This window comes from Enhydra lutris, unplaced genomic scaffold, assembly GCF_002288905.1.
Source record: "Enhydra lutris kenyoni isolate GAN:26980312 unplaced genomic scaffold, ASM228890v2 scaffoldscaffold5, whole genome shotgun sequence".
NCBI lineage: Eukaryota > Metazoa > Chordata > Mammalia > Carnivora > Mustelidae > Enhydra > Enhydra lutris.
Window position 1 is genome coordinate 18,470,188 of NW_019154089.1, and position 14,601 is coordinate 18,484,788.

Consider the following 14,601-nt stretch of genomic DNA (forward strand, 5'->3'; position numbering starts at 1 on the left):
ATGAGATCATGTATGTAAGCCCCTAGTGCACACCTGGAACATTATAGGTGTTCAGTAAATCACTTTCCTTCCAAGAATGTTAACTCTTCTTCTTTTGGTTAACTCTTCATCTTTTTTAATGTGATGTTAAATGGGGACTCTAAGACATAGTGTCCAGTGTAAGTAATAATTTGCTGCTTTTGGCTGAAGCTACTTGATCAACCCTTGGATCCCAAGCCCCTCAGCAGGAGGTTCTGGCCACCTCTTCAACTCTGTATCCCCAACCATATCACATGTGACTCTGGACTTTCTACAGCAGAAGGTCTTGAGACTGGTAATCTTGTTGGAAGGAAGGTGTGAGAGGTCTCATCTCAAAGACCTATTTGCTTATAGTCACAGTATTTGCATTTAAATGGGATGCTTGCTGGGGGTCAGCTGAGGATGACTACTGGCACTGGGTCTGGCACCAAGCAAGTACTAATAACTAATAATCAGGATGCCAACTGAGTGGGTGAGCCTTCCCTTTTCACAGCTTACCTCTCCTGCCCAATTGAGTCATGGAGGAAAATGAAGATAAAGAGTGTAAGAAATAGTTCTGTTTATTGATTAGAACATGGTATAAAATTACAATTTGCAGGCATTCTGGGCTTTCTGGGACGGGCATGCAGTGATGGGCTCTAGCAGGAGATGGAGTGAGGGCATGGACAACTGGACATTGGTTCTCTTCCTGGACACATCAAGGGACTTACACTATCAGCACAGATGCCAGTGTGAGAAAGAAATATTGGTTCTTGTCTCTGGAAACAAAGGATGTGGGTAGTTTGTGTCACCAGACAATGCCATGCTTAAGAATTCAGTTCTATCCTATATATGTTAAATGCTGGCTCTCCCAATCTGGTCATATATGGATTCATATTGTTCTGTAGAATGCTCATTCTTCCCACCAAAAGAAGGGAAACAGGCACATTGGTTTGGGAGGCCATCAGAGGATGGTGTGCATTTGGCTCAGGTCATCTTGCTTCTGGATACATCAAGGTCTGCTGGACTTGGAGGCAGTGGGCTGGGACACGCAAGCAAAAAAGCGTGCACTACTGTTTAAGCTCAAGCAGAGGGACCTTCCACAGGGCAGCAGCATGAAGAGATGAGCATGCTTCCAAAACAAACCCAGTTTCATATTCTCTCTCTCAAGAAGACGGAGTAGGAAGAGCTGGCAATCAGAGACTGAGCCATGTGATGCTCGGTTCCATAGAAAGTCTCCAGCGGAGAATTCTTCCAAAGTGTAAAAGGTGTTTCTGTCCCAAGAGTCGGTGTGCAAAGTCAGAACTAGGGCAGATCGAGGTGATAAGAGGTGGTTGTTCAGTACAACGTCTCTGAGAGCCGGATGGCTATGTCCACAGTTACATGACATTTTGGAACAGCTGGAGGGACCTCATGATGTTGTCATCCTGGAGGGGAGGAGGATGAAAAGAGAATGTTTAGAACTCTCTGAGGCTCCTCCCTGAGAAGCTCTGTAACGGTGAGCACGTCTCCAGTGTGGGTTTCCCATGCAGAAAGAATGCTGCAAGGGCACAAGAAATAGGAGTAAGCAGTGGGGGCTTAGAAAGTGACCACCAATTCCAGGCAAGAAGCACCTTCTCTGGCCTTGGGAAATTAAAAAAAAAAAAAAAAGATTTTATTTATTTATTCATGAGAGAGAGGCAGAGGTGGAGGGAGAAGCAGGCTCCCCATGGAGCAGGGAGCTTGATGTGGGATTCGATCCCAGGACTCTGGGATCATGACCTGAGCTGAAGGCAGACACTTAACTGACTGAGCCACCCAGGTGCCCTGGCCTTAAGAAATTTATAAGAAGTAAATTATCCAGGGAAACAGTGAGTTTTACTTCTTTTAAGAAACTCTGCTCAACCGCATTTTATCAAATGATTTTTCGACATCTACTGAGATGATTGTGTGTTTAACTTTATTATGTTATTAATTATATTGATTCTTGAACATTAAACAAAACTGGCATTCCTGTAATAAACTTTTTTTTTTTTTACACATTACTGGTTTGATTTTTTACACCTTTGTCCAGAGGGATTATATTAGCTTGAACATCTTATTTTGTAATAGGCTTGTCATATTTTCATATTAGGGTTATGATAGCCTCATAAATCAAGTTGAGAAGTTTTTCCTCTTTCTCTATTCTCTGAGTTTGTATGAGAATAATATCATTTTTTCCTTGGAAAGAGTTTGAAATAATTTATAGAATAAGACATCTGTGTCTGCCATTTTCTTTATGGGAAAATTCTAAATTACAGATTCAGTTTCTTTAACATACATAGGACTATTCAGATTTTCTATTTCCTTTTGTTTTAGTTTTGATAAATTATAGTTTTTTTTTTTTTTTTTTTTAAAGATTTTATTTATTTATTTGACAGAGAGATCACAAGCAGGCAGAGAGGCAGGCAGAGAGAGAGGAGGAAGCAGGCTCCTCTAGAGAGCAGAGAGCCCGATGCGGGGCTCGATCCCAGGACTCTGAGATCATGACCTGAGCCGAAGGCAGCGGCCCAACCCACTGAGCCACCCAGGCGCCCCGATAAATTATAGTTTTTGTTTGTTTGTTTTGTTTTTGTTTTTTTAAATTTATTTCTTTTCGGTGTAACAGAATTCATTGTTTATGTACCACACCCAGTGTTCCATGCAATACGTGCCCTCCATAATACTCACCACCTGGCTCCCCTGACCTCCTACCTCCTGCCACTTCAAAACGCTCAGATTGTTTTTCATAGTCCATAGTCTCTCATGGTTCATCTCCCCTTCCAATTTCCCTCTAAATTATAGTTTTGATACCTGTCTCTGATCTCTGTCACCTACTGTGCCTCAGCCATATTTCTTAACTTTGCAAAGTCTCAGTTTTCTTTTCTTTAAAATGGGCATGAACAATACTGCCCATTGCCCAGTTCATGATTATCATGTTGAAATATTACTAGCCCTGTTGGTAAGTAACTGCTGACCTGAGCCTCCCACTGAGCATCTTACCCTCTGTCTATCTGGGAACTGGCCCAGGATCCTGGGAGCATCCAAAGATCCATCAGTTAACAGGTTGGCAAGTTTGAAAGGTCTCTTTAGGGCACTGCTCCATGGCATCGGTCAAGGTCAGTTAAAAGTGGTCAATTCTCAGTCCACTCTCATTACTGAATATGTTGAATACCACCCTGGATACAGCTCCACTGCCTCTCAGGGCTGTTGTGAAGGTCATACATACACCTGAAACTTAGTAGGTCCTCAGTACCTGTTGATAACTTCTCTCTTGCTTTCGTGCATCTGCCGTTCTTACTGGGTGAGCTCAGGGTGACTGGTACTTTTCTGAAATAAGGTGGGGTTAGAAATGCATTTTTCTAAAGTAGATAAAAGCAGCTGTTTCCAGTTCAGTTTATGGCAGAGACTCTGGGCTAGTCTATCCTTTCAACAAATGAAAATGTGGTCCAAACACCTGCAGCACCAGCGTGACCTGGGAGAGCTTTAGAACCGTAGCATCTCAAACTCCCCTCCAGACCTATTGAATTAGAATCCGCATTTTCACCAGATCTTCAAGGACATTGGTTTGCCCATTAAAGTTTTAGAAGCCTTGATCCCCAGGGCATTTGTGTTAAAACAAAGATCTCTACAGTCCGCACCCCCCGCCCCCGCACCTGCCACCCTCAGCCATCTAGTGTTCATTTTCAGAATCATTTAGGCAATTTTGGCCACAATATGGCTTGAGAATTACAGCTTTAGGGTTTTTCCTCCATATACTCCCTTGTAGTTTGAGGAGTGGGTCATTGAGCCAGAAGCAGGTTAAAAAATGAGTGTTGCCCACTTGGGAAGTCTTTGGTTTCCCAGAGACCCCCTCTGGGCTTTCACATCCACCCCAGCCCATATCCTGCTCAGGCTATCTGGCTCAGACTGTGTTTAGCTAGGACCAACCACAGGCCAGTTGCAGGAGGGGAGGGAGTTGGAATTCTGAGTTTGCTCTTGGTGGGGTTGGCGGTAGTGGCTCTGACCTGAGGCCACAGGTTTCTCATTCCCTCCCTCCTGCAGGCCCTCAGCCCCCAGATTTCCTTTCCCAGATCTAGAGGTTTTATATTCTGAGGTCTCTCCTTACTTACCTCCTGACAGGATTCAAGAAATTCATCTAAAGTCACGATACCATCTTTATTTTTGTCCATTTTCTGAAAGACACAACAGGAAGAACTTTAACAAACTTGGTAATCTGCATTTCAAAACTTGCTCTTTGCTAAGAGAGCAAAGGGCCTGTTTACAGCACTTTGACACCCATGAGCTTCTTTAAAATGGAAAGACTTGCTCTAGGCTCTCATTACGACATTATCAGATAATTCTGCTGACACCCTAATACGTCTTCCCCAGACTCTAGCCTCTATGAGCCTCTGCTTTTCCCATCCGCAAAGTGAGACAATCAGACAAGAATGAGCTAATCAGATAAGAATGAGCTCAGACATCTTCAAAACTGTACCACTAGCTTAGTCTTTTTTTCCCACCCTTTACCAGAGATAAAATTTAATGCAATATGCTAAAAGAAATACTCTAAGGAGTTAGAAGACCTAAATTTCACTGATTATTTCATTATTCTCTGGCTACAGAATCTTGAGACTAGCTGAGTGTTTTACTGAAACACCACTGTGGTCATAGAACTCTTCTAGTCATGGAGTAACTGTAGTTACCCAAGCAAGGCTAAACCTCCTCAATTAAAGATCTCAATCCAGCCCACGCTTGTTTCCAACTTTATTTTCCATTACTCCCCAGACATAAAGCCTTAACACCTACATATATGTGCTTAATGACATCTTCTCTGGCTATTCTGCTCTACCAAGAATTTTTATGGAACTTAGAGTCTATACTATAGCATTTATACTTCCTAATATACTTCCCTGTTCTATTCTATAGTATATATTTGCCTGCATAATGAGATCATCTATTACTTAGAGGTCAACACATCTTGTAATTCTTTCCTGGCTTCTGCAATACTTAGCACAGAGTTGGACACACACCACTTGCTCAGATGCTTGTGGGTTGACTGGTCTCCATTGGGCTTAAAGCTCACGCATGGTGTGTGTGCACCTACCTGAAAGAAGACGTCCACATGCTGCCTTGGAGTGTCTTCTTTGAGCACGGGGTAAGTGTATTTCCCCATCATGTCATAGATGGCTTTGACGATGTCCATCATCTCCTGGAGAGATGATAGGGAAGCACAGCATGGGAACCATGAGGTCAAGCTCTTTTTTAGGTGAGAATCAGGGGCTCCTTGTCACCCTTGTGAATGAAGGTGATTAAAAGGATTCTCTCCAGCTGATGAGAGGGAGTTAGAAAGCAAGCTGAAAGGGCTATATTCTGGGAGCCTCCTCCTAGAGCGAGGGCAGCGGAAAATTCTCTGCCTTCAGAAGCTCTTGGGTAGGTTACGTTTTCTTGAGCATTATCCTCAGTGAGGGGTTATGTGTGGGATTGGGATGAACATGCTTGTGTACTGATGAACCCACACCCCATTTTGGGAAGACCCTCTCCCCACTCCACTGTTCTTTGAATGGTTGGGCCCAAGTGGCTGTGTTTGTCCTGGGTGATCTGTCCCTGTGACCACAGCTAATTGGAACAAAGGTGGACATCTGACTAAAGCTGAACTACTCTGTTCTTCTCTCTTGAGAAGTTTAAATGATGAAGCACAGAAACGTGATCAGGAGTGATAGAACCTGGAGCCTGAAGGTCAAGTGGAGTTAGAGCCAGAGTTGGTGACACAGGCAAGCGCTTTCCAGGATTTAGCTAAGGTTGAGTGACAGCAGACACCAAAAGCTTCTGCAGAAGAGTAGAACTTCTGTGAGGAGTAGAATGGAGCAAATAGAAGGTAGAAGAGATGAGAAAAATGTAGGGAGAAAGAGAGAAGAGAGAGGAGAAAAGAGGAATAGAGGGAGGAAAAGGGAGGTGGGGTTGGGGGGGGCAAGAAATGTTCCCATGAGCACACACATGGGCACCTACACACACATACACACACACACACACACACAATCTCTCACACATACACACACACTCACAGACTCTCCCTCACACCCATATACACATACTCTCTCACACACATACACTTACTCTCTCACATACACTCTGACACGCATACTCTTTCTCTCTCTCTCTCACACACACACAGTCTCACATACACACACTCTTTCTCTCACACACCCATATACACACTCACACACACTCAGAGGCTCTCTGAGAAAACTACATGAAGAAGACAGATGGTTACAAAGACTGGGAGAAGCCCCAGAGGGGCAGTGTCTCAGAATGGTTACCCTAGAAATTAAAACCTCCTCTTGTGCCTCCCCACCCTTACGTTGCTAGCAACTTGAATGTGTCCTTCCTGCTGAGGAGAGTGTGGTCATCGTGATGTCAGCAATGTTGGAGGAGGGGAAGGGAGGAGAGAGGAAAGAAGAGGTGAAGGGAGAGAGAGCGTGAGATCGGAGACTAACAACCTTCTTGCTTCAATGGGGATTGTACCTGTTCCATCAGACTGGTTTTATCTTTACAGGCAACCTCTCAATTTAAGCTAGTTTATGTTAAGGATCTTTTATCTTTGTAACCCAAAGACCACTTTCTACAGGGTCATTCTTGTTTTATGGGACCTGATAAATGGTACAAATCCTGTCACATTTTCTTTCTAATCTCTCAGGGCTTCCCAATACAGAATAAGTGATCATTACCTACTTTTTAAAGGAGTTAAGTTGTTTTTGTTATTAGTGTAGCTCTGTTTCCTCAAGACTGTGAGCTCGTGAGGACATATGTTCAATCCTTCATTGATAAGGTCCCTGCATGGACTAGGAGCCCAATAACTGTTGAGTGGCTGTGATGTTCTGATCACACTGGCCAGGCACAGTATTCCATGGCCCTTCCTTGGAATGCAGGAAAGAGGGTATGGGAGGACAGCTCTGTCTTTGAGATCTTTGAAATAGTGTCTATGGAGACCCAGGGGACGACCTCTCTCCTGGGTTCCTTGTCTGCTGCTCCTCATTCCATGTGCTCATTTTATTTTTTTTATTCATTTTTAACCTGTTTTTAATAACATTGGACTTACACAAGAGCAAAAACAGAACAGAGCGTTCATGTATACCTTTGACCCAGCTTCTCCTAACTTGCCAAAGCACAGCCCGGTGATCATCTCAGGGAATTAACAATGCTACAACAGTGCCATGCTGGGCTGTGAACAAAACTATGGAGCTTATTCCCATTGCATTAGATTTTCCCTTAGTGTCTTTTATGGTTAAGGATCTGTCATCCATCTAGTCACTGTGTCCCCTTAGTCTCCTCTAACCTCTGACAGTTTCTCACTCTTTGTCTTTCAAGACCAAGACACTCCTGATAGGAGTACTGGTCAGTTAATTTGTAGAATGTCTCTGGGTTAGTCCCTGCCTTTCTTATGATAAGATTAAAGTTATGCATTTTTGATGAGAATACCCTAGAAGTGACATTATGTCTTTCTTGGTACATCATGTCGAAGAGGTACCTGGAGTTAATATATCTTATTGATGGCGATGTGAACCTTGATTACTTGATTACTTGATTACTGTCGAGTTCCTCCTCTGATTTTAGTATCTTTTAGTGGATCGTGCCTGCAAAAATTATTACTGTGATGTTTGCCTAATGCTGACTTTGTATTTCCTTTATTCCTTCTTTATTTATTAATTGGAATTCTTCTTTAAGAAAGAGTTGTCCCTTATCTCCCATTTATCTACGAATTCAATTATTTATTTGAATACATATTTATTATTTATTTGAACACATATTATTTGAATATGTATAATCTGTAATTATGTATATATAATTTAGTAGGGACTCATGGGCATTTTCCTTATTTTTTTAAGCTTATAATCTAATAGTAGCACTTTAAATTTTGTTGCTCAAATTGTTCTGTTTTGGTGATTGGGAACTCCTTCGGACTGATTCCTGTACCTTTTTGACATGTCCCATCCTTTCCTTTCTTTCTTTTTTAAACACTCCAGTGCTTTCCAGCACTACAACATACTCCAGGCTGATCTTGTATTTTCTTGTTCCCAGTCCTGGAATCACCAACTTCTCCAAGGAGACTGGTTCCTTTAATTGGAGGATGGTGTTCAGAAATCAAGGTCCGGGTACAAGGTATCCTCATTGCTAGAGGGTGTCATTGTCTTAGGCCATCCCAGCAAACAGAACTAGGAGATCCATGTCTCTATTCATGTGTTTATTTTAAAATGTGGGCATCAGAAGTGCTTCATATCCACATTATCATGGGTTCTTTCCTGAGTACCTTTACTAAGAGAGAGGACTTAAAGACCGATTTTGATCACTCTCTCAGGATTTTCATTGCCTATCATTTGGATGAGATTATCTCCAAATGACTGCAAGGAGAAGTTCCGGCTGTCTTTTCTAGGAGGCTGTTTATCTACACTTTCTTTTTCTTTTCTTTTCTTTTTTTTTTTTAAAAGATTTTATTTATTTATTTGACAGATAGAGATCACAAGTAGGCAGAGAGGCAGGCAGAGAGAGAGAGGAAGGGAAGCAGGCTCCCTGCTGAGCAGAGAGCCCGACGCGGGGCTCGATCCCAGGACCCTGGGATCATGACCTGAACCGAAGGCAGGGGGTTTAACCCACTGAGCCACCCAGGTGCCCCAACTTTCTTTTTCTTTTAGTGGATACTTTTTAAATCCTGCCATCTAGAGAGGTCTGAGAGGTGTTAATGAGGGCGATTTTGTCTAGTCTGCAAATAAGAAAGAGGGAGCCGGAGTCAGTGAGGTGACTCAGTGATGGAATATGACTGCACCAAGGCTGAAGGCTGTGTTACAAGTCCTATTTTAGGGTCCTTTCTTTATATATTTTGAGAAGTAATATTTGAATATTTTGGAGTATCATATATTTGAGTAGTCATAGAAGCATTAAATTATTTGCAAAATTGACATAATATATATATTATTTAGAAGGTGATTATTATTTTTTAAAAGATTTTATTTATTTATATGAGAGAGAGAGAGCGTGCGAGCATGAGTGGAGGGGAGGAGCAGAGGGAGAGAGAGAAGCAGGCTCCCCATTGAGCAGGGATCCAGATACGGACTCAATCCCAGGACCCCTGGATCATGACCTGAGCCAAAGACAGATGCTTAACCGACTGAGCCATCTAGGCACCGCTATAAGGTGATTTTTTAAATGTACTGTGTCAGATGAATTTATACATCTTCTTACTTTTGTGTGACTTTAATTGGCCACCCGTTACATGAATTTACTGGAATTCATTGGACATACCTGTTACTAGTGGATATTACGGTTTTTACCCTCAGGGGATCATCCATCACTTTATTTTCAGCACCCAGGACACCTCATAAACCCTCAAATATAAGAGGAGCAAATGCTTGATTGAATGAATGAGGAATGAATGTTAGAGAGAAGCTCACAGGATTGAGGCGGGGATTGGAGATTAAATCTGTAGCTCTAGACACTGTGCCTGGTGCATAGACACTTGGGGACTGGGATATCACTGGGTACTATGTCCAAGCTGCAACCGAGAGACCAAGATACAGGAGATGTCCAAGCGAATTCCGAGATAGACCTGTGGGTATTTCATTGTCTAGACACCACGTGAAACTCCAACGATATAACGTGTCAAGCAGTGGAAATTCATAAATTGTGATGTGTTTAGAGATAGCCGCATCTGCCATCATCCCCTTGTGTGGTTTTATTGATGGGCAAAATAGATTGTGGTCAATATGATACTATTATAGTCCCTGCTTCCTCAAAAATCTCCCTTCTCCCTTCTAGATGGTGTTTTCAACTCCACCACCCCAACTCTCAGCTTTAACTTGTGGCTGTCAACCCGCTCACTGTGAGTGCCCCTGGGAAGAGGAAGTCTACGCTGAAAGCATTGACACCCCTTTGGAATGTGTGTTGAAGACAAGGGCTGCAGTGACAATGAATGAAACTGCCTAATCCTTTCAAGTGCTTGGGAATAGGGCAGGGTGGACCAATGGGGGAGGTCAAAGGTGACCTTCTTCCTTTGGCCAGGAATCAGCTCTGTTAGTCCCAAAGCAGATCTCTCCTCATTCAGACAATTCCATGCTCGGTACTGGGACTGGGGCCGCTTTCTGTTTATAATTAGATGCCTTCACTGTAGTCCTTTCATGCCCCAAGCCTCCGCTCACTTACCTCTTTGTTGATATATCCATCTTTATTGATGTCATACAAATTAAATGTCCACCTAAGCTTCTCATGGACAGTTCCTCTCAGCAAAATCGACAGAGCAGTTACAAAGTCCTGACAAGTGGGAGAGGCATAAATGACATTAACCACCAAGCCATGGGGTGGGCTGTAGCTCTATCTTCCGGCCAGAGTCCATGACTACTTTTACAGAATGGTACCTCCCATGTCCACATTCCCCTGAAGGACATGGCCTACATCAGCAAAAGCAGCCCCCCTTCCACTCTCTATCCTGCCCATTCAAGGGAATGGAGTCTCTTCGAAGAAGAATGCATGTGCTGCCACCTCCAGACTCAGGCCCACACAACCTCCTCTGGTATTTCCTTATCCCACAGCTCCAGTTACCCTAAGAGTGGCTACCTGAGTCCACATCCCTCTGTTACCACTTTCTAGCTCTTTGACCTTGGGAAAACCACTCCATCTCTCTCTGCCTGACTGTCCTCTTCTGCAAACTGGTAATAAATCATAGAACCCTACCTTGTAGGGTTGCTGTGGGGAATAAATGAGTTAATCCAGGCAAAACACTAGCCTCGAGTCTGTCACATGGTTAGCTCGATGGGCTCCGGAGCTATTCAGCTCTTATCTGTAGTCCCTCGGGGCCCTGAGCTCCTGGAGGGGAGGGGAAGCAGCTGCTTATTCCCTTAGCTTGGGAAATGCTTGTTAAGTGAACCGACTGTCCTTTCAGCAGGTGGTGGGGCCCTGGGCCTCAGAGACACGCGTACCTCGAACTTCACCGAGCCTGTCTGGGTGATGTCGAAGGCGTGGAAGAGGTAATGGGCATACATGCTGGCATCTGCAAGGCACAGAAGGAAAGGCAGATGATGGGAGGCAGGGCTTCACAGAAGGGAGTGAGAATGCTTGGAAACAGTAAGAAGAGAAGAGGGTGCTGCTGGGGCTATGGGAAGGAGGAGGGGGGTGTGGGCAAACCAACTGTGGAAACTGGGACCCAGGTGGCTGTCTTGCGGTTTAGGTGGGAAGTTCTTAGAGCAAAGACAGGCCCTTGCCCCTTCACCTAGTCTTCCCAGGATAAAGACCCTCCTGCCCGCCTGCATATGTAATCCTTGGTGGGTGGATGACATGGCAACTGTGTGCAGAGGATGCTCTCCCGAGTGTAGTGCATGCCACTGAGTGAGCACCCACTAGGGGGCAGACAGAGCTCAGCTTGGCTAGCAACTCTGTCCCTGTGTAGCTGTGTGACAATAGGCATATACAGAACATCTCTGAGCTCCTTTCTCCTGTCTCTTACAAAGGGATGTAGCAAGACCTTTCTCTAGGAATTTTTGAAAAAGTACGTTAGACTTTCACATCGTCATATCATCAAAACCATCACCACGCCTGCCACATGATCCAAACTTGAGTTCTAGTGGCTCACTAGAACTCGACAACAGTGATTCCGGGGCCTGCGTGGCGTGAAGCCACACTCCTTTGCAGCCTGGGTAGGGACCCTGTACCAGGTCCCCACACCTAGGAGGGCCCTCTCTGTTGCTGAAGAGGCCCAGGAGAAGCAGAGCCTAAGAAGGGGACACTTGGAACTCAGTTTTGTCAAGACTCAGGATCAGGAAGGGGTGGTGCAGGAGATAGCTCCTGGAGGCAGGAAGGGAAGTGGCATGTGACACATGGAAGCCATGGAAGAGCCACAGAAGTCCTAGGCCCATGGAGCCAGAGCAGCTTCCTTCAGGAGTCAGGCATGAAAACACTGTGACTGTGGGCCTGGCGTGCCCGATCCTGACTCAAACGCATGACTTTGTGTTCCCTACGTCTTCTTGGATTCGTTTATTTCTGCAGTCTGTGGTATTTGTTTAAGTTCTCTTTCAAAATACCACCTTGCCTTAGCTGTTGTGAGGGAAAGAAGGGAGAGTGTGGGGCACAATGGTGGGACCAACAGGGCAAAGCTTTTCATCAGACGCTTGTGGGATGGAATTCCGTTCTGCCACTTACTAGCTGTGTGACCTTGAGGGAACGGCTTAACTTCTCAGAGATGTAGTTCCCCCACTGGGCATGTGATACAGCACCTGCTATCTAGAGCTGTTATGAGACTTTGTGATACTGCTTTATTAATCCCTCCTCTCCTGGAAATGATCCATTTCAGAGCTCTTTTCTGTTAAAGCTCTAGCTAATTATGTATCTTGTAATGAGGGAGGGAAATCTTACCCTGAGTTGTCCCTGACCTTGAGGAGGAGGCAGATAACAAGATGCATGAACTTGGAGGAAGAAAGGCTGCTCACCAGAGAGGGAGATGGGAAGGACCTTTTCAAGATCAGACTCACCTCCGTGAGGGAAAAACTGAGCGTAGATCTGTTTGAATGTTTCTTCATTGACCACACCACTGGGGCACTCCTGTGTGAAAGGAAGAGAGTCAGTGGGAAGGATGGGGGGCCCACTCCAGAAGGAGGAGACTGGTTCCAGCCTTGGGTTTTAGGTTACCCATCATCCCTGATGAGCAGAAATTGGACAACCACCTGCACACCTCGGTGTCTCCAAGTGAGTAGCTGGGACAGTCCTCCCGCCTTAGGACTGAAGTTGCTTTGCAAAATGATGAGACAGCCTCAGAAAATGGGCATTGTGAGGTGGAAAGAACTTGGGCTTTGGGCTTAGAAAGACCTGGATTTGGATCCTGGCTCAGCCTCTTTGAGGCTTTGTGGCTTTGAGTTAGTCTCTGATCCTCAATGTCCTTACCTATAAAATGGGGCTAACAGTACTTTCCTGACAAGACTATCATGAGGTTAATACAGGAAATAATGTGGCAAACTAATACATTGACATTCAGTCTTACACATCAGTCTCTGTGAGCTCAGTGAGCACGGAGCTAAATCCCATCAGCACGGACAATATTGACGGGGTGAATGGGTTATGCTAAGGATAGAAGCTGGGCCAAGGTGAATTCTCCAAGGTTGTGCCTGTCAACCTGTGAAGTTCCTGGGCTACTGGCCAGTTTCTCATCTATGGAGGTTCCCTCATTCTTTTTTTTTAAGATTTTATTTATTTATTTGATAGAGATCGCAAGTAGGCAGAGAGGCAGGCAGAGAGAGAAGGGGGTTGGGAAGCAGGCTCCCCGCCAAGCAGAGAGCCCAATGTGGGGCTCGATCCCAGGACCCTGAGATCACGACCTGAGCTGAAGGCAGAGGCTTAACCCACTGAGCCACCCAGGTGCCCCTGTTGCCTCATTCTTGCCTAGAGTTTTTCTTTCTAGCCAGGTGATCTTTTGCTCTCATGCACCCTTTGGAGGATTGGCCTTTCTTTTACAACTACATATATGGAAGAGCTCCCTGATGGGCCCCGTTGGCCTTTGGAAGAGCTTAGCTCCAAGTGGGAAATCCTGCCTGGGCCTTCAGATGCCCTGTGGGCCTTACATTTTTGAAGCCTCGATAAAGGACTTGCAGCTCCCTCTTGGTGAAGTTGGTCTGGGCCTCAAGCTGCTCCAGTCCCTCGGGCCGATGGCAAACCATGGTCATCTCCAACTCATCTTCAATCTTATCTGGAACCAGAGGAGATGGTGTTGCAGTGGCTGACCTCAGTGGCCACTCGTCAGACCACAGTCTTGGCTGTCAAAAGAGTGGGTGTTGTGACCTGGGACATGGGGTCGTGGGCTGGGGTTACAGTGCAGATGACTTTTCTGCCTTGAGCCACCTGCCCCCTGCCTGGTCACTTCTGTCTCACACTCGGTCCAGCTGTTAGTCCCGCCGTGTCAGACATCATACAGGGAGGGGCCTCGGGCTGGAGAGAAACATGTTCCAAGTGGAGATGAGGATAGACGGGGCTAAAAACAAGTCTATATGAAAACATTTCCCTTTCTTTCAAAATAACTTCTTTGCATAATCAATTTGCTGCCCGCTTAACCATGTGAACATTCTAGAGACACAGGTGAGGGAGTGGAATGATTAATAGCTTCCAAACAGCAAAGGGAAACAAATCTATTAGAAAGGTAGAGCAAAGTCTTACCATTTGGGTACAATTAGATGAAGGCTGACACGATTTAGCAAAAAGTTCCAATTACGGCATGTTAAATATTAACTTAAGAATATGAATGCAAAAAAAAAAAAGAATATGAATGCATTTTACAGCATTGTTTTGTAATATCTATTAGATGTTCTTAAATGACAGGAAAATGACTTAAATGGGAACTATTTGATAAAATCAAAGCTTCTGAAGCATTTGAAGGGCTCAGAAAACAGTTGTTTGAAGTAGCCCTTTGTTCCTCCAGTAAATATGACAATGTAATGTAATTTTGCCCTAGTTATAGAATGTGCCAGTCTGTTAAAGCAAGAAATCTGCCCATCCCCTACCGAAGGATCACAAAATCCAAATAATTGGAAGTTTCAATGTTTTACCATCCCACAAGAATAAGTGAGTGTTTTCCTTTCAGTCCTGCCACACGCTTTCTAT

At 44.6% G+C, this 14,601-nt stretch overlaps 1 protein-coding gene across 7 annotated transcripts in view; it reads right to left on the reverse strand.

Moving 5' to 3' along the window:
* Positions 1–561: 561 nt before the first annotated feature.
* Positions 562–14,601, reverse strand: part of LOC111140971 (potassium voltage-gated channel interacting protein 1) — a 344,579-nt gene continuing 330,539 nt past the window's right edge. For 5 of the 7 annotated variants that reach the window (XM_022493253.1, XM_022493252.1, XM_022493255.1 and 2 more), the window contains 7 exons: positions 13,569–13,693; positions 12,486–12,555; positions 10,941–11,011; positions 10,168–10,275; positions 5,081–5,185; positions 4,107–4,169; positions 562–1,424 (listed from right to left, as the gene is read on the reverse strand). In XM_022493253.1, coding sequence (XP_022348961.1) covers positions 1,377–1,424; positions 4,107–4,169; positions 5,081–5,185; positions 10,168–10,275; positions 10,941–11,011; positions 12,486–12,555; positions 13,569–13,693 — 590 coding nt within the window. In that variant the 3' untranslated portion in view covers positions 562–1,376. Of the gene's footprint in view, positions 1,425–4,106; positions 4,170–5,080; positions 5,186–10,167; positions 10,276–10,940; positions 11,053–11,637; positions 11,651–12,101; positions 12,111–12,485; positions 12,556–13,538; positions 13,694–14,601 lie in introns of those variants that run through there. The other 2 variants (XM_022493254.1, XM_022493258.1) reach the window with 2 other exon arrangements.